Source organism: Carettochelys insculpta, chromosome 8, assembly GCF_033958435.1.
Source record: "Carettochelys insculpta isolate YL-2023 chromosome 8, ASM3395843v1, whole genome shotgun sequence".
NCBI classification, from domain to species: domain Eukaryota; kingdom Metazoa; phylum Chordata; order Testudines; family Carettochelyidae; genus Carettochelys; species Carettochelys insculpta.
This window is the reverse complement of record NC_134144.1, coordinates 35,812,793-35,838,708: the sequence shown is the minus strand read 5'-3', so window position 1 is coordinate 35,838,708 and position 25,916 is coordinate 35,812,793. Positions and strand designations below refer to the sequence as shown.

Genomic DNA, 25,916 nt, shown 5'->3' with positions numbered 1-25,916 from the left:
AAGGTGTAGCTAGCAGTTCTATCATTATAATTGGCTGCACTGTTACTGAGATTGAAAGCGGTCTGTCTTTTATTGCTCTCCCAAAGGCAGAGACCCCTGTAATGCATTTGCACAATTTGTTTAAATAAACATGGAGATACTGATTGATCAGGCAGTCATTTTTATAATTGCTGAATAAACTGACATACATGATCATGCAAACACATTGGAGACAGAAAAATTGAGATGAATATTTGGGAATGGTCCCTTTTGACAAGTCATGTTATGCATTTTGGTCCCTGTTTGTAATTAGCTGAGAGAGAGCTTGCTACATTTATCACTTTCATGGTCATTAAGGCTGATGTGATCCTGGACCGACACAGAATGGGCACTTGTGTTCTATGATGCACTTGGGAATAGAGTTCTCTATTTGTTATCTAGAGTACCAATGGTCATATGTTTCCATGATATTTGTACTTGAAGGGGACTTGATAACTCCAAAGTGGTGCCAAAGTTAAGCATAACTCTCCAGAATTGCCAGTTGAGATATGACATTCGCTTTTCTGTTCTTGCTCTGGTGCTACAATGTTGGCACTAGCTTGCCACAGAGGTACAGAAATCGCCTCTTTCTGAAGTTAGTCATTCATAGCTGCTCTTGGGATATTAAACAGTTAATGCAGGCATACTGGTTAACTGGTCTTTTGTGGTGAACTCTGGTAGTGGCCAGAGCAGCCCCAGCTGTGGAGGGGCTATGGAGTCGGGCAGTGGGATCTCACAGGTATGGCAGGGCTGGGCAACAGGCCCTGAGTTTAAACAGTTAACTGTTTTAACATTCCTAATTTGCTCAGACTATGTGGTGAGAACGGTTGTGTCCCACCTGCCTGTAGTCATCATCCAAAATTAAAAGCATCACTTCCACACAGTAATCATTATTCTCAAGCATGGTACAGAGACAGTATCCATGTTGAGGGGGGAGATGAATTAAAGCAACAAATCTGTGGACTGTAGACTTGCTTCCTACACAGAGATGATGCTACTCTATCACCTTTCGGTTGTCTTTCCAGAAGTTGTGGCAGACTTCTTTGTTGAACAGGACTAAGAATTGAATGTTAAGGGCCTGAGAATTTATTTTTCCCTTCCTACTTCTGAGCTCCTTGAGCACTTTTCAAAAATCTCCCTAAAACAACAGTAGTAGGGAGCTACACCAGGAACCATAGGATTAAACCTAGAATACTGTGCAACTGCAGCCTTTTTAGTACAGGTCAAGTATGAACATGAAGCAGAACTGCATAGCTTGTATACACATGCTGCACCATTGTTTCAGCTGACAAAATTTCAGTTCAGCACAGTAGACACAGCCATAGTGTCTGCTATCTCAAAAAATAATATAAATTGGATCTAGGTCTCCTGAGTGTCAGCGTGGAAGCCCCCATGACGGCTCTTGACATTTTAGTAGGAAAATATTTCTTGTGGGAATTGCAGTGACTTCCTTACAATTTTTCTTTTAAAAGGCTTAATCCTCATTTCCCTTCCACTTCATGTTCTTCATCTTGAAGAAGTAAGTGTACTTAAAGTTTAGTCATGAGTAAGGGTAGGAAGAAAACTATAAAGTTCTATAACTTTTTTTTCTTTAAAACTTTGATAACATTCTGGGAATTTGATGGTTGTACACATTTATAGGAGTTAAAAGTCTGGCAGGATAGTGTCAAATGGAAGGACTTGAATGCCTTGCACTGTCATGGAGCTGACCCCTACTTTGAAATTAAAAGAGCCAATGGTCAGTCCATGACAAAAGGGAAATGATTATTGAAGTTCTGGAATATGGATGCTATCATAAATGAATACAAAAAATTATATATGAAATGTATGTGCAGACTTAAATTACTAGCCATATGCTTCAACCGAAATCCCAGGTATTCTTTTAGAACTTTCAGGCAGTCACTATTCAAATATGTCAAAACAAAATCATGACTTAATACATGTACCACGCCCCAAATTGAGGATTCTGGGTTTGCTTTTGTAAGAGGCAATCTCTTTAACTCCTGAATGGTGTGAGAAATACAACTTTTTATAAATTACCTATTCTATCTTCTGAGACAAAATAAACTTTTCTTAGGCAGGACTGTAAATCATAATAGTTATGCAGAGATTGCATTAGATTTTTCTGTAGCTTTTTTACTGCTGCAGTGGTAAATGATGAATGTGAGCACTCCCGTGATCATATTCAAAAAGCTTTGTGAGTCTTAATTTCAGTAAAGAGCTGCAGTGTCTTCACTACCACTGGCCCAGCGACACATGAGAGTTTGCTGTTACTGTGTGGAATGCATGGGAGGGGATTCTCGCCCTCAAACATACACTTTATGCATACTGAATCAACAAATTGGATCATACTGAAGATAACTTACACAGAGAGTGAGGGGTTACTGGAAACGTTCACTGAACAGGTTATTGCATTTCTATTATGCAGTATTTTTCCAGAAATACAAAATACATTTTATTGTAAACATTGATTTGTAGTTTTTGGCAATTCTGTCAGCTTATGCAGGCATAAGCACTTTAATACATCTAATAGTTTGCAAAGCATGACTTCACTATTTTATAGCTTGATACATAAGTTGTGAAAACATGTTAACACTATTAATGTTAATACACATGCACTCTGTTGTATTTTTGTTTTTCTTAATAATTATATTGCACTGATCTTAAAAAAGGGCATACTTTTTGTTTTGACTGATTCATTATTCAGTTAAATTAGTGGTTGGGGAAAAATGTTTATCAAATACTGGTTGAGAGAAAACAGAAAAGGTTCTAATAAATGCAGTTCTTTGTCTTGCGAATGAAATGTATGCAAAGAATAATGTACTTATTTAAAATAGGCTCTTAGACGTAGTACTGTAGAGCTATATCTTAACTGGTTAATAGCTCTTTTTTATAGGTATAAAGCAAGTTAAATATAAATGTTGGTAGTAGCAAACCATTGAGAATAAAACTTGTTTGTGCTGAACTCCATCCATGGTTTTCTGTCCTAAAAATCCAACTGAATGATGATAAAGTGCTATTCATTTGCAGGTGCATTACTTCTACTTAAGAGACTGTGGTTGAAAGGACAGGCATTAGTAGCATGTTGTATTAGCCTTTTGTAGTGTATTTTGTCCTAAGCATCTTAATTTCCCTGTTTTGAATGCTAAGTAGCAAGGGTCTTGGTTTAGAGCTAATACCCATCATGCATGTAAACTGTGTGAAAGAGCTGCTTAGTAAGTTAACACAGTGTTCTTGTGTCAGTCCTTGTGGAAATAGATACAATACAAACATTACAGCTGAACTCATGGCAAACTCCATTAAGTAAAAACCTGGGTTCATTGTTCAGAGGAAAGTTTGAATAGAATGTAAGCTCATTTTGTTGAATGTAATGTCAGGCTTTTAGGAGTTGTATTGAGGGGTTAGGTTTTTGTTAAGTTGAGACCAATTCATTAAGTTTTATTGCCTGGTGAGAAGCAGTAATACATTATTGTGAAAGTTCATCAAATATTCATGGTTAAAGAGAAGTAGTAAATGTATTCAATCAAGTGGTCTTTCGGGGTTTTGAAAAGGATTATGAAGTCTGCTCAGCTGATAGCCTCTAACATTAGGTGTGGTTATTTAACAAGGGTAATTTGAATCTCTGAATTAAAATTTGCTCTCATGACTCATGTCTCATCTTGAGATTAGAAATCCAAGATGGTGAAAATTGTCCTGTTACATTTCCATGTAATATAATTTTGTCTCATTTAATTTTCCAAAAAAATAATTCACATAGGCTCCTTTTTTGCATTTTTAATGTTTACTGTGGTTGGTCCTTTAGACATGCATTTCATGTGTGTGTTTGAGAGAGTTGCCACTCCCTCTTTCTAGGATTGCCATTTTCTCAGTTACCTCCCTATGCCTCTTGCTGGCTGCCTTTACTTGGCTTTGCAAATGCAGTGTCATGGAAGAGCGCACAACAGTCATTTTCAATGATTTCTAACTGAAGAGAGTCTTAGAGAACAGTGTAAGTAGAGGCAGCATCTTACTTTGAAGAGTAATTGCACCACATCCAGCACACACTGGTAAATGGGAAGCAGTTATTCCTGTGTCTCAAGTTCACAGCCTCCCTTTTGTCCCACCATCTTCACTGGTATTCCTCGGCGCAGTATCTTTTCTCTTTATGGAATAGAATGGAATGTGGAATGTTCAAAATTGGCCTATCAAAAAATTCCTAATAGTTACCACCTTGGAGAGCCACCTCCCCCTTCACCACTTCCAGTCTTTTGCCATTTTAGGTCATTACTCTCAGGGCATACATTGTAGCTATCATCAAACAATGACTGGACCAGACTGCCTTTGGAGCCCTTTAATGTTGCTGCTTCATTGGCCAGAAAAGTCATTGTTACGCAATAAAAGACATTGCCCTCCTTCATCTGGGCACTGAGCACTCCTGAAGTTAGAGACCGGCCTTACTAACTTTTCTTCTAATATCAGTACGCTACTTAATAATTTGTTTTTCCCAGTAGAACTATGCTTTCATAATATTGTATGTGGAATGCTAGGTTTTGATTTTTTTTTTCTGTCTCTTTCTCACTTTCTTATCCTGTAGGCAGATGATGTGGAAAGCAAAATTAGAAAAATCATCCCTCCTGGGTTTTGCACAAGTACAGATGACTTTGTGTCTTTGCTAGAAAAGGAGGTTAATTTTAAGCCCTTTGGAACATTATTACACACATATTCAATTCATAATGAGGAAGCAGGAGAAGACATAACATATCAGATATATCAGGTATGAAAAAAGTCAAATGGATCCTTTAGAACAAGCAGAGATAACTTGGTTTTGTAGTGATGTAACAACAATTTTTAAATATAATTATTTTATTAAATCTTTTTTTTGGTGTGTGTCTAGTTGAATCAGAGTATTTTGCTTATAAATATTTTCCAACGGGGTATTTAATTATATTCCGCAGGCTTTCTCTTTTACTTCGATGATGAGTTTCACCTGACTTCTCCTGGCTTTTTCCCTAGGCTGACATGACATGTCCAGGCTTTCGAGAATATCATGAAAGGCTTCAGACCTTCTTGATGTGGTTTATTGAAACTGCGAGCTTTATTGATGTGGATGATGAAAGATGGAACTACTTTCTAGTGTAAGTACAGTTCTAAAGCAACAGTAGAACTTATTACCTCCACAAAGCCTGCATTTTAATTGTGGCTGGCCAATTATTGGGACGGTATAATGATATTTTCCCAGGAAAGAAAAAACAATTGTTTATTAGGCTTGAGGTTTTCTCCATTATGGTTTAGGAGACCTTGAGAATAGAGCTGAATTAAATGCTGTTGTCCGTTAGAGCCCTGAATGTAGGCTTAAACAGTAAAATGAGCTTTGCCTGTGTTTTTTTTTACTTGCCACCTATTCATCTTTATAATAGGCAAGTGCACTAAAGTGCTGTAAAGAGGCCTGATTTATCCAAGTTGCTGCACACCAATTAAGTGAATTGTACATTCAGAACATAGCAGGTGTACCCATTGGGCCCTCACAGAGTAGCTTGCTGACACTGAAAATTCACTTGGAGAATGGAAAAGAAAATGGACACTGCATGGGAGCGCGACTGTAATTGACCTGCTTGGCTTTCTGTTTTATCTGCAGATTTGAGAAGTATAATAAGGATGGAGCTACGCTCTTTGCGACCGTAGGCTACATGACAGTCTATAATTACTATGTGTACCCAGACAAAACCCGGCCACGTGTAAGGTAATTGGCAGCATAACACGTGCCTTCTCTTTTATTTCAGAAGAAGGAACTGCTGAAGTTCCCAATACTTGTTTATAATGGTGTTGATTTGTTTTGTTTTGTTTTTTTGGGTTTTTTTTGTTTTTTTTTTTAAAAACTATTAGCTGGCTGTGCACTGATTTGTTTCATTGTTGCCCTCTGGAGCAGAGTGGAATCTCAAACCAGTTTTAAATATTTTAGCCCTTTTAAAAAAATTACATGTTTTAGCCCAGAAATTGCCATAAAAATTTTTAAATCCTTGCAATAAAGGTTGGACAAACAACATATTTGAATGTTTAAATTGGGTGTTTCCTAGTTCCCTTTTTAACTTAAACAATTTTTTCTGTCTGTAGCCAGATGCTGATATTGCCTCCATTCCAAGGAGAAGGCCATGGTACTCAGCTTTTTGAAACAGTTCACAGATATTATATGTCTTCTCCAACTGTGCTTGATATAACAGGTATGTGAACACTCATTTTATTAGAGATGTAAATTCAAGTAGGCAAAACTTGGAGCATTTGCTGCCTGTTAGCCCACGGCCTACCTTTTTGCATTCACCTGTCAAAATTGAGTCATCTTTTGAAGATTTAGCTTCAGTTTACTTCAGGGTTAATATTTCCCTGTTTTACAGAAAAACTGCATTATAATGCAATTCTTTAAATCCTGTACTTACCGAGAACAGCACACCAGGAGAATCCAGTCCTCGACATGAAAGGATTACCAGTTAATTAGCTATTTTATTGTGAGGTACACAGCTGAGTTTGCCAAGAGGGTGAGCTTTCTTAAACTCCTTAAAAAGCCTGCTCCTTTTAAACAAAACAGCAGATCAGAAAATATATTGATGGTAAAATAGTCATCTTAATGTGAAGGCCAAAGTCTTTCATCCACTGGAAACATACAGCAACCTGGTGTCCCAGGAGCATGGGTAGTAGACTGATTGAAGATCTGCATGAAGTCAGTGGTGATCTTGCATGAATACCTGAAAAATATTTGTAGGATTGCAGGGTGGAGAGAAAAGAATATGAAGAGAAGAAGTATATGCTGCTTCTAACAGGGAAAGAAATTGGCATATAAAACTATAGGAGAAATACTGTATCTGTAGCCCACACTGGTTCATAATATGATAAACAACTGTGAGAATAAATGTGTCACGTAGAATAGCTTTCTACTGTAGATGTTACCTCTGTACAACTAACATCTAATAATACTATTTTTAAAAAATTATCCAAAGAAGAACATTAAGTACAGTGTGACGTACTTGCTTTCTTTTACACAATGCCATAGGATAATCGACTAATACGTATAAGATAGCTGGTCTCTGAACTTCAGAACATATATAAGAAACCTCATAGAAGCACCACAACTTTTTTTCTATATTGTTGTGTAACATGAAGTGGAATATTATGTTCTATAAAACGTATCTAATTTCCTGTTAATGTAAAATCCTGTGGTTTTTAGTTATACAACAAAACATGTCATATGATTCGGTAAATCTGATTATGAAAAAGCAAATGAAGTATTTGATAATACCTGTTCCATGTAGCATTACACAGAGGTAAAGGCTACATCTAAAAGACAGGTGACCAGTCTGTCTCTGAGTGCACACTGTGTGGTATGTGTTCTTACCCAGTAAAATTTTTCCAAAATGGATTTTAAATTGCCCTGTAGAATAATCTGCTAGGAACCATGGTGTTTTCTACACAGCGTGTAAAGGGTATACAGAGAGAAATTCATTTTTTCATTCATTTCTTATTGTCACGGCTAGGGAAAAATTGGTCTGGACAGGCATAAGATTGGTAGAAAATTATCAAATTTAGATGGCATCTAAAGTTACAAGGTGGGTAAGTAAGGGGCCTCAAATTCAATGAGAAGCACAAGATAATATGGATTTATAAAATTGTTGCTTGATTGGAGTGAGTTGGAAGCAGTTGACTTGTCTTCAGTTCGCATATATATATTTTACCTGAACTTGATATTTGTTGCAAATAGTTCAGCTCTGAGTTTCATTTCAGTCACAGAAACCTGGCTTTAAGTTGCACTCTTAGCCCACATAAGTAAAATGTACTTAGATAACAGTGCTCATTACAGAGGAAGTGCCCACCTCTTTTTGTCTTGCTGTAATTCATCAGTTCCTCCACTGTCCGTTTAAAAATCGGTCCCTAATTTTCACTTTTCATTACAGAATAATTTTTGGAATTTGTGGACCATTAGTCCACCAAGTTGATATACTTGAACTAGCAGTGATCAGAAGCCTTCTCTCCTGTGCCAAGTAAATAAATAGACAATTGTTCAGTACTATATGTGTGATGAAAAAATTCTGTCTTGACCTAGTTTATGTGGTCAGTTTATTCCCTGAATCATGACACTTGATTATCTTTAAATCACAAGTGTTAATGGTCAGACATTTATCAGCCTTTTTAAAAATCCAGTTATGTACCTCGGGCTGCCTGTAGCATTGAATTCCACAGTTTAGAGGTTAAAAGCAGCTCCTAGGCTCTGGGGAGCTCACTCTTTCTTTTATATAAACTTTTTGTCAGGGATCTGTATCTGAAGGTTTAGCAAAGGAGTAAAAGATGCCTGCAATGATTTTGTAAACGTTTCCTGCTGCGTAGTTCATAGGTGGGAATAAGTTAGCACAAATGACTCCATGCTGGCTTGCATTGTAGCTGATTCATGTCTTTTTAAGTTTCCTTCCCACCTTCTACTCCCAGTAGCTCTCCAGAGCTGTGATTTTGAATAGCATTAATTTCTTTTGCTTAAAGAGAAGCATGTATCATGACAGACTATCAGATTCCAGATAAAATATCACTAATAGTGAGTCTTATTTTAAATTAAAATCTCACAGCAGGTTTTTCTGTTTGCCATCCTTTGTTGAAATAGAGTATGTGCTCTTCTGTCTCTATTACTGGAGATGCTTGAATACCTTTATGTCTGGAGGTATTATGAAAACTAACCCAAACAGTTATGATTGACAGTTATTAGGTAGATAGATAAATAACAATCTAAACAGTTGTGTGAGGTTATTTTAAATATTTCTGACAATTTGAAGCCTGATCTCTCAAACTATGCAATGTAAATCAGGCTTCAAATTGTCAGAAGTATTTAAAAAAAAAAAAAAAGTCAACGTAAGGCATCGTACATGAACCTAATAATATTAGTGTACACATTACAGCCTTGTCCCACATGTGTAAGTGCCCTGGTACACTAATAATAATATCGTAAATCTTTCATATCTGGCATTCTATTATCCAGAGCTCTCAACCGGCATTTTAATGAAAAGAAAATTTTAGTTACGTTTTCCATAAGTATGGTGTAGTGAAAGTAAATACAAATACAGCAAATACAGTGTACAATACTACTGTTGTTGGTAAATAAAGTACTCTGCATACATTTTGTTTGTTTCTTAACCCTAAATAACACTAAAAAAGAACACGATTAGGTATTACACCTTGGTCAGTATACCTCTCTATTATCTAGAATATTTGAATATCCAGCAACCTCCTGGTCCTAGGGCTGCCGGATATGAAGGAGTTTTAATAAACTTCACCTCTGTGGGTGGTGTGCGGCCTATGCTGTCAGTGTGTCTGGGTAGATAACTGCTTTCCTTACATCAGCTGTTGGCTGCCTTATCTGTTTCAAGACTTTCAGCTCCATGTAGCTTTTATTATTTTTCTAAAACTGACATTTTATAATTGGTATATTTTGAAGGTTGTTTTTGCTCAGTATTACCAAATTCTTATGATCCGTACTATAAGAACCACATTTTAATTTTTAAAAAAATGGATCATACTCCAGGTATTGGGAAGCAGACTTTACTGGGCTTAAAGCAAGGAAGAACTGAGGTAAATAGTTGGTCCAACTGATCTGTTAGTCCCTTACATATTACAATACACTTGATAAAGAAAATCACCCATTGAGCTTGTACAATATAAGTGAGGGAGAAGGAGAATTAGATAATTAATCTTCAGTTCTCAATTTCTTTTTCTGAGATTGTTGGGCAATAGTTGAATGTGTCAGGATGTTGTATATTAGGTCTTTTAGATACAGTTTTGCTTTTAAAAAGATAAGAATTTGTGGCCTGCTGTGATCTTTTTAAAACTTTGCTTATTTAGGTATGTTTATGTTATGGCAGTGCACAAAATATGGGCAAATAATTAAGTAGTTATGTATACTTTGTTTCTGTGTTTGAAGGATGCTATTTTTACTTTTAGTAAGTTTCCAAAGTAAGAGATGCTTGAAGAAAGGATTATAGGAAGTTCACAATTATTGTATCGTTCTATATTTTTTCCAGCTGAAGATCCATCGGAAAACTATGTGAAACTCAGAGACTTTGTACTTGTGAAGCTCTGCCAAGATCTCCCTTGCTTTTCCCCAGAGAAGCTAATGCAAGGATTCAGTCAAGAAATGGTGACAGAGGCTCAACAGAAACTGAAAATAAATAAGGTATTTTAAAATCTATACTGGCACACTCTCATCTAATCTAATCGAATCTAAAAACATTTTCAGAAACACAGCTACTCTGCTCTTCAAGTTTCTAACCTCCATCCCAGACCCTGCACCTCCTCCATTGAAAAGTATGGTCCTTGATCACTTACCAAAATCTCGGATGGCCTTTCATCAAAAATTATTGCCTACCCCGTTCTAAGGCATGGCAGAATTGAATATTGAAAGTCAGCTCCTTAGAGCATGTTAAAATTTTGCAGGAGTGGTGCTGCAGATTTGCTTATGAGGTTAATATTTGATCCAAGCCACCTTTTAGTCCCATACAGATTACAGCGTACAGTGTTCCCAAAAGCTGTAATATAGATGCAACAGTTATGTAATGGTGTTGTGGCAAACAATTTTTTTTCCCAGATGTATGAATTTAGTTAAATACAATTGCATCACTGCCTTGATTTTGCTCCACTTCACTGGTTTGGGGGTTTTGTCCTACTCTTCCTCCTCACATTCTAAATAGTTTAATTTAAAAATTGTTGTTGCATCATGCTTAGATACAAAACTGTAAAGGTGTGGCTTTAACGAAAGCAGCAAATTTGTGGAACAGCTCCAAATTAGCAATGAAACCACAGTATTCCAAATTGCTTGCCACCAGACCAGTCCCAAGCTGTTTTTGAACTCTGGCTTCAGGGTTTCTGCCCATTAATTAGATGTCCAGCTTATCCCTTTATGATTCTTAGTAGAATCCTTTACATTTGAGCAGTGCTGCTTTTGAAATTCCACTGCATCTGGTACAAAGGATTCTGGGGTGCGTTAAAAGTATTAGTTACATGGGGCTGGAGGAGAGGGAATTATTTTAGAAGAAACATTGGTAGAAGACTGTGTGGTCTGCAAACTTGTTCGTTATGAAGTACCGAATAAGCTAGGAAGCGATGGGAGAGGAAAATCAAGTCTCTGTTAATGCCCTGTGAAAGTCACATGATGCATGTATCGTGTTGAGCAAATAATTGAATATATAGCATTTTCATATCTTTTCATTTCTGAAATCATTCAGGAATAAGCTTGCAAATTATAACATGATTCATGCTGTTCTTTTTTTTTTTTTTTTTTTTTAAGCAACACACAAGACGGGTTTATGAAATTCTCCGATTGCGTGCAACAGACATGGGTGATCCAGAACAGTCCAGAGGCTATAGGTTGGACATCAAAAAAAGATTGATTGGCCCATATAAGGTTTATATGATTTATGTAACTTTTTACTCTAGCACTAATTAAACATGGTTTTGGCTGTTGCTTCAAAAATACAGCTGACATCAGTTATGTTGCCAACCAACTGATGCTAGTGAAAATGATCTATACACAAATGTAGAGCCCTTTTTTATTGCTTAGTTGAATTTTTTACACTGACATGCTGGAAATGTTTTACTTTATATGCTAAAGTTTGAGACATCTCTGGAAATTTCAACCTTGTGGGTATTTCTTACATAACATTTAGTTTTATTGAATTATTTAAATAACATTTCTTTTTTGAGTGATTGCACATATTTATTCTACTGTGTGTGTGTATGCTTTTGCCACATTTATCAGAGATTTTTCCCTCTGTGTTACCCATCAGGGCAGTATGAGCACCCTCTAATGCCTTGTGCTACTGCATACAGGTATAGAAAGCAGGATTTTTCCCCAACACACCTTCAGTTCCTTCCTAGTTCCAGTTGTTGGAGGTTCGGTCTTTGTATTTACAAGTCTTCCCCCTTTTAGTGCATATAATAATGCACTATTAGTTTTTAGTCTAGTGTAGTGTGTTTGTACATGGGAGTTACCTATAAGAGCAAATTCAGAGTAGTTCTTTCTAGAGTTGGGTCACCAGTTGCCATTTGTGTACCAGGCTTGATATTGGACTAATGCCTTGTTCTCCTGGCACCAAGGCCTGTTTCTTATGTAAAAGTCAATGCCAGTGAGCAACCCCCAGTGAGTAGCTGCCTTAAATTTTTGGGAGAGACCCATGTGAGTGACAGATATCACATTTTTAGGGAGGGTTCAAGCCCCGATCAAAAAAGACCTGCCACACAGGTACCTGCTGATGGACTGTATGCTTCACCCACCGTTGGAACCTTCCCATTCGGAACAGGTATCAAACACATCCAAATCAAGAAAGAATGTTCCCCCAAAATGAGAGCAAAGACAGATCCTCATCACGAGTACCTAAGAAGAGAAAATGTAAGTGTCCCAAAGACTCAGTGTGAAGGGCTTTAAAATCTACAGTGAAGGCCCCAGTTGGAGGCAAAGATTCCAAGATGTGCCAAAGAAGAGGTATTATTAGACACACTCTGTAAGATAGGAAGGATTGCTAACTCCATAGGCCAGGAAGGGGCCATTGAGACCAATTCATGAAGTGTTGGCTCACCTTTTAATAACCACAGTCACGTGCCCTTTCCAGTGCCATCTACTCCTGATGTTTCTGAAGCAGCCTGAGAGTCAATGAACTTGTTGATGCTGGCTTCCTCCATTGTTTAGAACTGCTCCAGGCAGGGTGTGGAAGCCAGGTTCCATTGGCGCAAAGAATCTTTGTCTGAGGACTCGATAACTGCAGTGGATGACTAGGACATCATCTGTGCTTTGCCATGCTCTCTATACTCTGCAGCATGTGGCTGAACCACCTCCACAGCAGTGGAGCAGGAGTGATACCAGGACTGGATGTGCATGCTCCATTTGAAGCCATAAACCACAATTCTGTAGCAGGGGCTGCTACAGTTGCTGCACATCATTGTAGGGTTCCATTCAGGAGGAAGCCAGCAGTTATCTCACTGGAACCCCCATTTCCAGACTCAGAGCCAGTTCCAATGTGTTCCGCTACTCTGTGGTCTGAGGAGGTGGACTGCTCATCAGACACAGATCATGCTCAGAAGCCCAGTGGGGTGCCTGCCCACTCTGATGCCAGCCCTAGCCTCAATACCCTTAAGGTCCAATAGCCTGTGCACAGCTGGGTCCTGCCTCTATTTCATTGCCCCTTTTGGACCCTTTTTGGGCTTTTCTCCACACTCCAAAAGCCTCTCCTGTCCCTTCCCGCCCTTTTGTGTCAGCTAGGTGCCAGCAACATTGACAGCATGATCTTGGTTTCCCCTTCCCCATGCAAGTGGAACCACTTACAAAGGACTATTTCTTGTGGAGGAGTTGAACCAGGGGCCTCCTCAACAACCCTTAGCCTTTTCTTCATCACCTGGTAAGGTGAAATCTACTTGTTCTTCTTCTGATCATTTTAGAGCTCATCAAGACTTAAGGGTGGTTGTATCTCTCCAGCCTACCAGAAGAGGTACAGAAAAAGGCTTGTGGACTTTCCTGCTTCTGCAGGACCCTCTAGGATAGCTCTCCTTATTAATGAGGCTATCCTGGAACCTGTCAACATTTTATGGCAGACCCCACCTTCCCTGCAGCCCATTGCTAAAAGGGTGGAGAGAATATATATTGGCTATGTGTCTACACTGGCACAAAACCCATTTCAAAGTTTACTAATGAGGCGCTGAAATGCATATTCAGCACCTCATTAGTAGGCCACCGACCGCGGCTCTTTGAAATTGCCACTTTTTGCTCCCGCGCGGCTCATCCAGACGGGGATCCTTTTCGAAAGGACCACGCCAACTTCAAAATCCCCTTATTCCTATCAGCTGAGCTGATAAGGGGATTTTGAAGTTGGTGGGGTCCTTTTGAAAAGGACACCCATCTGGACGAGCCACACAGGAGTGAAAAGTGGCAATTTCGAAGAGCCGCGGTTGGTGGCCTACCAATGAGGTGCTGAATATGCATTTGTGCCTCATTTGCATGGCCTTTTCACAGGTTGGTGCAAGTATAGACACAGCCATTGCCCTTTTAGAGGGCTTTCAGCATTTCTATAACCAATCTCCTGCAGGTTCCCTGGTAGTCACTTCTGCTAGTGGGGAAAAAGGTGGGGACACCATGCCTCTTTTCTTTTCAGAGTTGGAAAAAGCTAGACATGTTTGGCAGGAAGCTTTATTCCATAGGAGGTTTATAGCTCAGGATTGCGAAACAGTAGGCTTTGCTGAGTCAGCACAATTTAGATTGCAAGATAATATCCTGAGTTTTAAAGACAAGCTTCTGGATGAGACAAAGTGGGAATCACTACTGTGGGGGAAGAGGGCATACTTGTTGCCAAACAGTGAGCTTCAATGCAGCTGACTCTCAGCCTTGAGCTTTACCTTCCACTATGCGGTGTGGAGCTTGGTTGCAGTTGTCATGTCTTTCACCACCAGAGCAACAATGAATTCAAGATCTGCCATTTTCTAGTAAGATGAAAGAGAGGTATAAAGATTTACAGGCAACTCCTCTTAAGTCTTAGGGGATTTATGCTGGTTAGAGCGAGATTTCTGCTGACAGTAACCCCAATATATCAGCTCTTTATACCTTGTACCCAGGACCTATCCAGAAAGAGGGGCAGAATGTATGTAACAGGCATCCTCCTCTCCTCACCAAGATCTTCTGCTGTCAGTTGAACTAGGTAGACGAGTTCCTCTAAACAATCAATCATTTTAAGCTGTTGATCAAGGCAGTTTACCACTTCCCCGAATACCATGTTTTCCCACCTCACTTTTGGCCATCACCTGGCTGACGTCCTAGGTGTGTGGTCCTGGATCCTCACAGATTAGAGGATCCTAACTGTGGTGGAACTGGGTATGTGATTTTCAGTTTGTTTCAGCTCCTCCTTTCTTCCACATCTCTGTTCAGGACCGCTCTCACAAGAGTGTGCTACTCCAGGAAGTCCAGTCTCTCCTCATGGGAGACATACAGGAAGTTTCCCGTGTCATTCAGAGGCAAGGAATTTTTTTTTACCAATGCTTCTTAATCCCAAAGGTAAAGAGGGATTTCAGGCCTAATGTAGATCTAAAGGAGCTAAATGAGTTCCTAAAGAAAAAATTACAGAGGGCTTTCTCTCGCATCTGGTACCCCTTCTTTAGATCTTGGGGTCTGATATGCTGTTCTTGACTTACAAAACATTTATTTTCACATGGGGATACACCAGTGTCACCAAAAGTTTCTCAGCTTCATGGACTGTGCCTCCCATTACCAATTCACCATATTGTTTTTTGCCCTGTCAGCAGCCCCTGGCATATTCACTGAACTCATGGCTGTTGTAGTAGCATTCCTGCCAAGCTCAGGAGTCCATGTAGTCCCTTATCTAGATGATTTGCTATTGAGAGTCTGGTCCACATCTCAGGTACTCTCCAGTCCATTTTTGATGGGCTGTGTTTCATATACTTTTCTATACTGAATTAACTTTCATTTTGTTTAAAATTAATTTTCATACTGCACATTCTTGAAATACAGGCCTTGCATACTTATTTTTTCACTAATTAGCTCTTGAGTTTTTGCTGCATATTTTACAGTCATGAGCACAATTTGAAATAATAAATACAGTTATTCTGTGGTGAGATAAATAAATTCAAGTCATGCTGTTCGCAGAAACTGCTTCTCAAACAACTGCAATTAAATTCTCTGGTATCTATCTCACTTTCCAAATTATAACTATTGTTAAACTGCTTTTATATTGTCAAACATATCCTGATCTTTACATCACAGAGATGATCCTCGTTGTACTGGTGGCAAGATCTGATCTTTATAAAGAACTTTGAAATCTTCAGTTCAAGAGGGGTGTATAAATGTATAATAAACTACCCACAACTCTCAATCCCATAAGACCTATTCATCGTACATCTGTGTCTAGACATTGTATATACTGCTTCATTGTGGATGACCAATCTCTACTTCAGGCTCAGTAGGCATACCTTACTGGACAATGTTCCTTTGATCTCTTCAGTTCTTCCACCCATGCCTGAGGGCAGCAAGAGCCATCAGTCAGTCAATGCCCTTGTTATGAGCCCAATAAGAAAATAACTTCTATTGTTGTCTCCTATTTCAACAAAATTAGTTTATTGCTCAGATGATTTACTTCCGCAAACGACTTGTTCCAATTGAACCCACTCTTGGAACTGACATATTGGAATATCCAAAGCAGCAAGCTTCAGAATTTCATGTGCCCGCCTAAGATCCCTGATCTGCTGGCTGAAGTGTTCCCAGGAAGATGTTCATTGGAGCATCAATTGATTGGAATTAGGATTCATCTGGTATGTGTTGAAGAAATTTACTCTTTCCCCAGAATTTGTAAATCCAACAAATCTATCAAATGTGGGTGCCTTTTGGAGTTCCTCTTTGTATACAGATGATCAGGAGTATGCCTTTGATTGACGTACCATTATAGGAAGCAGACAGTTATGTGCACGGATATCTCAATAAATGCTCCTGCCAAAGAATAGTTACGCTAAACCAACATGTTTTAATATGCCTTTCTGTGCCCATGACCACCACCACCGAGGGGGTCCCCAACAGGTATCTTATTCTACAAAAATGAGGTTCTTGTTTCTACCCCTAGTACTTATAGCAATCTGCTTGGCAGACAGACACCTTTTACTTCAAATGGGAGTTCTGTGCATGCATCCCATCCACCATTATTAGCCAAAGTTGCCATGAAAACTGGCCTGAACTGGGCAACGTGTGTCACAGCAATACCTCTTAAAGCTGCCCAGTAATCTGCGATCCCCTGTCTTGGGCTTAAGCAGGCACCTAAACCAGATGTGTTTATCTCTAAAACTGGAGACTAAGGCTATTATTTTCCAAAACATTCTGTATTAGTTTAATTCTTCTGCCATTGAACTCCATAAAGATTTTAAGCTAGTATTGAGCACCTTAGGTTAGAATATCTCATCCCAAAAAGCTGAACCTTTTGGACTCTTGCCCTCTTAAAGAATCTGAGGATTATCCTGAAAACTAGATGGAGCTCTAAAACCTAAGCTTTACCTCATAATTCTTCTGCACTTACAGCCTGGTATGCCCCCTTTGGCATTAACGTTGACAATATTTTTTAAAGCCTTTGTCAAATTCTTTCAAAGGCATTGGATTCACAAAAGCTTATATTCCAGCTATCCATGTTGCTTTTTGGAGCTTTACCATCATCTTCTCAATGCTAAAAAAAGAAGTATTCTCCAGACAGAATAAAAATCTTTTTGCACATTGAATTGCCTTTCCTTTTTTTTACGGCAATCACAAAAAGCTTCAAAGCATCAAGACCAGTGTAGCAACATGAGTTTGTTCTACTATTGTTTGGGTCTCAAAATCCCCAATAATACTTCCACTTCCAAAATCAGCTAACCTATATCCAAGCTAACTCCAGAAACAATGTCTCAGAAGACTTTCATGATGGACCTGGCTGTTTTTGCTGCTTTTGTTAAGCATTATAAAATTGCTATTATAGCCTTGTTAGATGCTGCTTTCTGTTGCCGAGTCCTTCAAGATGACCCTTTCCTTATTCATGTATTCTTTCCCTTACTATTTAATTTCCAGTAGGGCCAGGACTGGTGGATTGATGATAGTATGAGACTGGAACAGTTCCTTCCACTATAAATTGATCTACCCACTCTATCAATTATTTTATTCTCTCCTTAAAGTTTATTACAGATTGCTGTTGCTGGGTACTTATTACCAGGTACAGATGTTTTGCTTAAGGTTTTGAAATATCTACTTGAGAGTATGTTAAAGTACATATTGCCTCTATAGACTGGAAATTGGCATCTCCAGTCTCATAGAAAATTGTTTTTGTGAAAACAGCAATGAGCTGGACAGGTATTTACTAGTAAGGAACTACCAGCTTGCAAGTAAGGAACAAAAATATCACATTACACATATTCAGTTGAAGTCCACATTGTGCCTTCACTGACACCTGTGTAATGCCAATGAACACAGTGGAAGTACACAGGTGTAATCAGTGGCACAAGTATAAGTGAGGGTAGACTTTGGTATGCAAGATTTTAAAGGAGACAAAGAGGAAGAAAGACTTCATTGTAATATCCCAATTTGGCAGCTTATAAAGAAATGAGAAACCAGAATAAATTTGATCTTAAAATAACTGCAACTAATATGGAACCTTGTACTTCCACTTTAAAAAGTCACTATATCAAAGTACAAGTACACTTTAAAGGTAGCTTCCTGCCTTTCTGGAAAATTAATTTCTTTTTTAAGAGTGGCTAATATTAGGCTTAAATTCAAAGGTGACACTTTTCCAATAAAAACTTTTCAGATAAATTGGATACGTAAATTTGAATGTCAAGGGGGGTTTTTTCAATAGCAGCCTCCTGGAGGTTGCAAAGAATACTGCAAAGAGTAAGACTGAAAAAAACATTACAAGTTACACAGATGATTGGAGATGGACAACTGTTTTCCTTCCTTCCTTCCTCTTTAAAAAAGAAAAAAAAACAAAGAAGAAATAAAAAACAAGATTACTTGAACCTGAAGCTGGTCTGAAAATTTTCACCTAAATATTTCTTCTCAGAAAATGCCAATTTTTCAAAACGTAAACTGCATGAAATAGATGAATTTCCCACTTCACATTTTTACAAGCATTTCAAAAATGTTGAAACTTCATTTTGATGGTTCTGAAAGTTCCATTTTTTCTATTGAAAAATTATTTTGTTAATTTTATTGTCTAGTAAAATGTCAGTATGTAAATAAGTGATGAGCAGTCTAGACTAGTGAGTGGGCTGATGAATGGGCCTCCTTTATGTCAGTGGGCCACAAGATTTTCGCAACCAGGACTGTCTCCCAATATTGGGTAGTTTTGCTAACTGCTTGCATGCCCAGAATTTGTAGGCTATGCTGGCTGCCCCATAGTAACACATTGACTGTAGAGGGAGTGCACGGTTCTCGCAGTCAGTGTTGTGTGCAGTTAGCCTACTCCTCACTTCACATGCCTTTGCTTTTCATGTGTATCACTTTAGTAATATCAGTAGTGAAAAAGAACGTGGACAGAAACCTGTAACATATAGCAACCCTGCATGTGTGCAACAGTAAACAAAACATCTTGCGAACCATCCATAGAAACCCGATGAACCACATTCGACACACAGGTTGCCCACCACTGACCTAAATCAAAATGAAATGTTTCATTTTTTCTCATCTGGTTTTTTGGTTCACAGCAATATTCAAGATTCTGACTTTTCATCCTGATTTGGGACAGGAAAATTTTCTGAAATCATTAAACTTGGGCTTGGATGGCAGCCCAGCTCTATTTCAAAAGCTTTGCAATCCACAATTTAGCTAGCTTTCTTTCCTTTCTTGGAAATGAGAGTAAAAGCAGTATGTGTGTACATAGAAAGGCTTTTTACTTTGTGACTGGTTTTGAGACTAAAATTGCCTAAGAATTTCTCTTCTCTGTTTTACAAGAGATGGTATAATTACACAGACATCACTAAGAGTGATTCATTGCTAATGTACTAGACATGTAGGATGATGATTGTAGTGCTGGTGATAACATGAATGCCTTCTTTTTAGCTAGATACTATTGTTGTACAAGTGTCAGAGGTGATACTAAGGTTGAGAAATAAAGCAGTTTTCCTGGCTGAAGCAGAAATGAGAAATGCCTATGCTTGCAAATGGAGAGACAAAGAGACTGAGCATATCTCTTTAAAACATTGCACTTCTAAATAACTTGATTTCAACAAAACATGTTTTTATCACATGCAGCTTTTATGCAGAACAGCTACCTGACTTCTCAGCTCTTAAAAGAACTGTTGTCAACTAATGTAAAAATACTGGCTCATGAGGACTGATCAAACTTGAACTGTAGATATGAACATTTAAATAGCTGTCATTTCCATAGTTCTGGTAGCATTTAGATCAACTATACATATTTGATTTAGAATAGCATTTCCCAAAATGTGGCCCATGGCCCAGTATCAGTCCTTGGGGGAAAAAATCAGTCCTTAGAAAATATACAAATAATCTCTATGTACTATTATTATTGTGAATAAATAATAAACAGAAAACTTATTCATTTTTCATTCTTTATAATATATTTGGGCTGCAAAAATGGGTACTGAGGAAAAACCGGGTCCCAACTATGTAAAGTTTGGGAAACGCTAATTTAGAAGAAATTGCTAATTGATATACTTCCATTTAGAGCTGAGAAAAAGACAAGAACATCAATAAGTGCTTGTTTTTCCTGGTATTTTCATATTAGACAGCAGAATGCAGAGCTGTGAAATCATGATATGTGTGTCCATTAATATTCTAGCAGTGTACTGCAGTAGCTTGGTCCTTTATGAAAAATGTGTAAGAACATTACTTTGACCCAAGTGGTAGGTCATTAGATACTCTAGAATGTCAAGGATTACTAATTCAACCCTTTGCAGACCCACAAAAAGGAAGATGAAAACTGAGCAAAAATCTTAGATTCACAACAGATACAGAAAAATCCACAGGAAAAAATATGTAAGGGGGAGTAAGTGAAAATCGGAATTCTCTAGTGACAGTTGCTACATCTACACTTGCATTCCTCTTTTGAAAGAGGAATGCAAATGAGGCACTGACTTACATATCTTGCACTTCATTTGCATAATCTCTTTTTGGAAGAAATAAAGTAGTGCAGACAGGGCTTTTTTGAAAATAAACCTCATCTTTGAATGAACCCTTCTTACTGTAACAAAATGGGAAGAAGGGTTCTTTCGAAGATGGGTTTATTTTCAAAAGAGCCCTGTCCGCACTGCTTTTCTTTTCTTTCGAAAGAATCTCTTCTGAAAAGATTATGCAAATGAAGCACAAGATATGTAAATCAGTGCCTCTTTGCATTTTCAATTTCCCTCATTTGCATTCCTCTTTAGAAAGAGGAATGCAGGTATAGATGTAGCCAATGCAGTGAGAAAGTAATCATGGAAGTACAGAGGAGTCAAACTGTTTCAGGGACTCTTCCCCTGACAAATACCACAACACTGGAATGAAACCTAGTCCCCTAGTTTAACTCCTGCTGCCAGTTAAGAGCTTTTAGTCTGTAAAACTTGTTAACAAGAAGAACAAAGTAGTGGCAGCAGCAGGAGGTGTTGTCTAAAGTGACACGGATGGGACCTACACACAGGTGTAACACACAGGTGACAATGCTGATGAACCTGACATACTTGAATTTTTGTTTCTATTAGGATAGGCTGAGAAAAGATAGGTTAGCTGGCAAGTTCAGGAAACTAAGTTTTTTCTTACTGCTCATTTTTGTGTAGAGTAAGTGCATTTGCTATGGAACTGGTAAAGTCTCACAGTGACAGCACAAACCAGCATTGTAGTACTTTAAAGGATTTTCTGATAAAGAATATCCCCAAGGGACAGTAAGAAAATGTGAATAACCACTGTGAAAGAGGTAAAGCCCTATTACAGATTAAGAACTTATTTAAATAAGAAACTACTCACCTCTTGTTGGAGAAGAGGTTAATAAAAACAGACCATGAATAGAACTAGTGGTGGTCATTATTTTAATTTTAAACAGGTGGGGACAAAAGTCAAATAAGTTCAGGAGTAACAGAGACATGGTAACATCTGTAGATGACATGAGTCAAAACTAGAAAGGACTTGAACTTAGAAAGAAGCAAAATTAAGGAACTGGGTAACTTCTGATGAAGTACAAAGTAGTCATTAGTAGGACAGAGTACACCAAAAGTAACAATAATGCTCTTGTATGCTACTGGGATGTGAATTAGGACTTGTCTTCACCAATGGATGCATCCACACAGTGGTGTTGGATTCATTGGGGTTGATTTAGTAGTTCTACCTACTAAATCACCTTCCAATCTCCTACCAACTCAGGTGCTTCACCAGCGTGAGAAGAGTAAGGGGATTCAGTACAAGAGTTTCTCCCATCGACCCAGTACAATGTAGACCCCTTGGTAAATAGATCTAAGCTATGTTGACTTGAGTTAAATTAATAACATATTCAGATTGTGTAATTTTGATAGACTATTCCCCTTAGTGTAGACTTGCCCTTTGTTAACATCTCAAAAAATAGACTTAGGCAACCTATGTATTGTTCAATGAAGTCCCCTTATAGTCCACAGCGATGCTCAAATGTTAGACTATTTTTAAGAATAGGTTAGAAATCATGCCAGTACAATGTTCTGTTTGGGTCTTCATCTCACGCACACACTAATGGAAAAGTTCCAGAGAGAAGCAGTGAAAATCCAGTTTAGAGTCTTCATACAGAGAGAATAAAAAGATGAATTAGAAATCAGAGCTGGGACAATGGCTGCGGGGGGTGTCACTTTGTGCATCCTCCATGCTGAAGCTGGGCTGGTTTTGGTCTATTAAATTTTGTCTGGTCTAGTTTTTTAGTAACACAAGTGATGTGGGCTTTTATTTGGGAAACTGTTCCAGACCTCTTATTTTTTCTGCTATTCAGTATATAGTTTCCTAGGCTATTTTCACCAAGGCTATTTTCTGTTGAGGTCAGGCTAAAGAATTCCTTCTAATTTTTTTCCATAAAGTTGGGGAAAGTAAAAGAATGGAGATATATGTAAAATAGCAAGTACGCTACAGGTGAGTCAGTGGAGTGCATCTTTATACCCTTTCCTATAACAAAATTAAGAGGCCGCTCTAAATTTAAAATGTAATATTTTTTTCAACATATAATTAACCTGTGGAAACAGACTGTCTCTTGGTAGCTCTGAGACATTTGCTTACTAATATTCATAAAAGGGACACACACAAACTCATAGGAATATCTCTAGTTTAAAAACCAAAACACTGTTCAATCCTTGGAAACACTTCCATGACTTAGGGCACAATCAATCTATTGGGGGAGGAGGGAGCAGGACAGCAGAAATTCTAATATGTCCGCATTCATGCTACAGTAATGCAAAATTAGGTCCATTTGTGGGGGGGATTATCATTGACTCTGAAGTATACAATTTTGACCAGGGGCTATTAGATTACATGACATCTCCCCTCTTCCTCTATAGCAATTCTTTTATTTCCCTGACTTTCCTCAGTCATGGAAGTGGACTGAGGCCATCAGCATTGAGGAATTACTTGCTCCCATATTATCTTTAGCCAATATTTTAAATTCCAAACAGGTTGAGGGAGGGAGATTGCTAGGTTAGGTATAATTTATTGATGGGTGAGCAGGGTTTGTGGGAGTATGTTGAAGAGCTTACCAATTAGTGAGGAAACATGGTGGCAGTGGGTGGATTTTTGTCTGTTACTGTATAAGTGGCCATTATGTGTTTCCAGTTCTCATTCTCTGTTAGCGTTTGTGTGAGCTGGTCTGTTTCACTGTTGTGCCCAAATATAGATCATTCACGTGATTATTTTAGCCCTTGGATATAACTATTACACCTTCCTTTCTTATTTTGGTTTGTTTTCTAAATAGCAGAAGAAGAATGGTTAAAGATAACTTTTAGTACCTATTAGATTAAGTGGGATATGAAATAGTTTGGCAGAAGATTAGCCTAACAGTCCACAGGCTTAACATCGGTAGAGGAGAAATCTGTAAAGTATCAGTTTATACAGTTACCAAAACTAAGGTCAGTATATCTTGGGTTTTATTTTTTTTTAAAAACAAAACCAACAACACAAAAAATCCTTACATGTGAAGCATACAGAATAAATAAGTAGTACCACTACCAATTTCTTAGCTTCAGAAAAAAACCTGAATACCACTTTTTAGTTAAGTTTTTGAGATTCTACTGCTGTTCATGTTAGTGTAAATATATATGTAACTGTCAATGAAGTTGCTGATGTGTTTAAACCTGTTTGTTTAATTATTTAGAAAAAGCAAAGAGAACTTGCAAAGATGAGAAGATGTCTGAGACCAGAGGAGTTGACAAACCAGATGAACCAAATAGACCTAAATATGCAGCATGAACAATTAGAAGAGAGCTTCCAGCAGCTTGTTTCAGATTACCGAAGGGTCCTAGAACGACTTGCTCAAGCATGAGAATGCTACCTTTCTGTGCAGGAAACTTGCAGATTTCTAAACATTGTGTTGTGAAGCACATCCATAATTGCTACTTGATTGCAAAATCTCATGTGACGTTTTAATCACATTTAAGATGACTTTTTCTTTGTTTTTCTTCTGTGCATTTTGAATATTTTCTATTTTTTGTGTTGTAGATTTCAAGATGGTTGTACTTCAGTTTTGGGGCACTTACAACTTAAATAAACAAGAATGTAGATTCTCAGATGCACTAATGCTGCAAGTGTTTGAGTCTTCTGTAAACTTTTATACAGATGCTTAATGAGGCTTAAGATGAAGCAGTTTGAACTAACTGTAATATTGAGATTTTTAGCAACTTAAACAATTCAGTTCATAAGGGAAGTTAAAAATAAAATCAAATTATTTCAAAAATTAAATATTTGAACTAGCTACTAGAAATCTTTACAACACTGTTTTTGTTCTCCTGCCTTCTGCTGTTCACCATGCATACACTGCTATATAGCCCTCACCACCATATTATTTGAGCGCATCCTAATTAAACAATATATAAACCTCATCCTCTCCTGCCTCTAGAAATAAACTTGAATAATAGTGGGTGCAGGGGTTAGTAAAAGTTTCAGTATGTTTGCATTGAAAGATGACTGATATTGCACAAGAAAAGAGTTATTGTGGAATGCTAAGTTGAAGAACTTGATTTTTACATTTGGCCGCAAATGCATGGTAATTCTCTCTATAGGCAATTCCTGTTGAAACCCTGATAAACATGTTTATTTTATAATTTTAAAGCTCTTCATGGTTAAGACATTGGCTTTAACTCATTGTGCTCAGCCTATGGAGACATAGTTTCTCATTTCAGTGTGCTTAGGTTACTTATATAATGTTGCATGCGCTTGTGATGGTATTTGCCTGAAATCCCACAACCAATTCCTATAACTTAACAGCCTGCAGAAATCACCAGTTGGCCATCAACTCATCGCTAAGAGTTGGATGTTTTGGCAAAGTTTGCCAGAACAAAAGCTTTAAAAATTGATCTGATGCAAGAGTTGACATGAACATTCAAGTTCAACTGATACTGGCAGGATATCTTTACGTTGCTTTATGACTTGCCACTCTTCTACTAATGTATGAGTCCCACAACACTTAATATGATTGCGTACTTCACTTACAAACCATCTGTCGTGCTAGATGATTCAAAACACACACGGAACAACTACCTACATTGCTCAAATTAATTAAATAACTTTATGACAGGGTGAATTGTCCTCTTCTGCATAACTGTTCCCTCTCAAAGCCTTGTTCTTGTGTAGGTCCCTCTGTCAGGCTTAACAGTCCTCTCACAAAGGGTGTCATAGCACTGAAATTGTTTTGTTATACTGACAGAGAGGCTCTATGGACTTACCTTAAAACAATGTATTTCATAGATTTCAGGGTGGAAATCCAAGCAATTTAAGTTGTCAATTTTGATCATGCGTTGCATTTATTATTTTTAGGTATTTTTCTTAAAGGTTGATTCTCACTAATTGATACTCATTAAAACATTATTTGCAACTAAGTATAGTCTTTACATTCCACAGGCGCTTCTTTTTGCTAAACAGTAGGATACACTAAATATACATTTAATCAATGATGTACCTAATCATATTCAGTCTTTATTTTTACATTTTTTATTGTTAGAAAAAAAAAGATTTCTTACTTATTTTTTTACTTGTGATTTGTGTCAATATCTGTTTGGATAGAAATTCAAATTAAATTAAAAGTACCAAAAAACAGAAGGTTTTTTTATATTAATTTAAATCTGAATTAAGTGTGCAGGATACATAAGCAAAGCTTATCCAAAAAATTAAAGACAAAATGTTTCCATGAACAGTGATTTACTAAACAAAGGAAGTATGCACTGTATTAACTGACCTGATT

The 25,916-nt window shown here is 37.7% G+C and overlaps 1 protein-coding gene across 4 annotated transcripts in view; it reads left to right on the top strand.

The window, feature by feature from the left end:
* HAT1 (histone acetyltransferase 1) overlaps positions 1–25,589 on the top strand; it is a 50,469-nt gene extending 24,880 nt beyond the window's left edge. For all 4 annotated transcript variants that reach the window (XM_075000665.1, XM_075000668.1, XM_075000667.1 and 1 more), the window contains exons 5-11: positions 4,592–4,771; positions 5,011–5,132; positions 5,633–5,737; positions 6,109–6,215; positions 10,047–10,198; positions 11,309–11,425; positions 23,835–25,589. In XM_075000665.1, coding sequence (XP_074856766.1) covers positions 4,592–4,771; positions 5,011–5,132; positions 5,633–5,737; positions 6,109–6,215; positions 10,047–10,198; positions 11,309–11,425; positions 23,835–24,002 — 951 coding nt within the window. In that variant the 3' untranslated portion in view covers positions 24,003–25,589. The remainder of the gene's footprint in view (positions 1–4,591; positions 4,772–5,010; positions 5,133–5,632; positions 5,738–6,108; positions 6,216–10,046; positions 10,199–11,308; positions 11,426–23,834) is intronic.
* Positions 25,590–25,916: the final 327 nt, after the last annotated feature.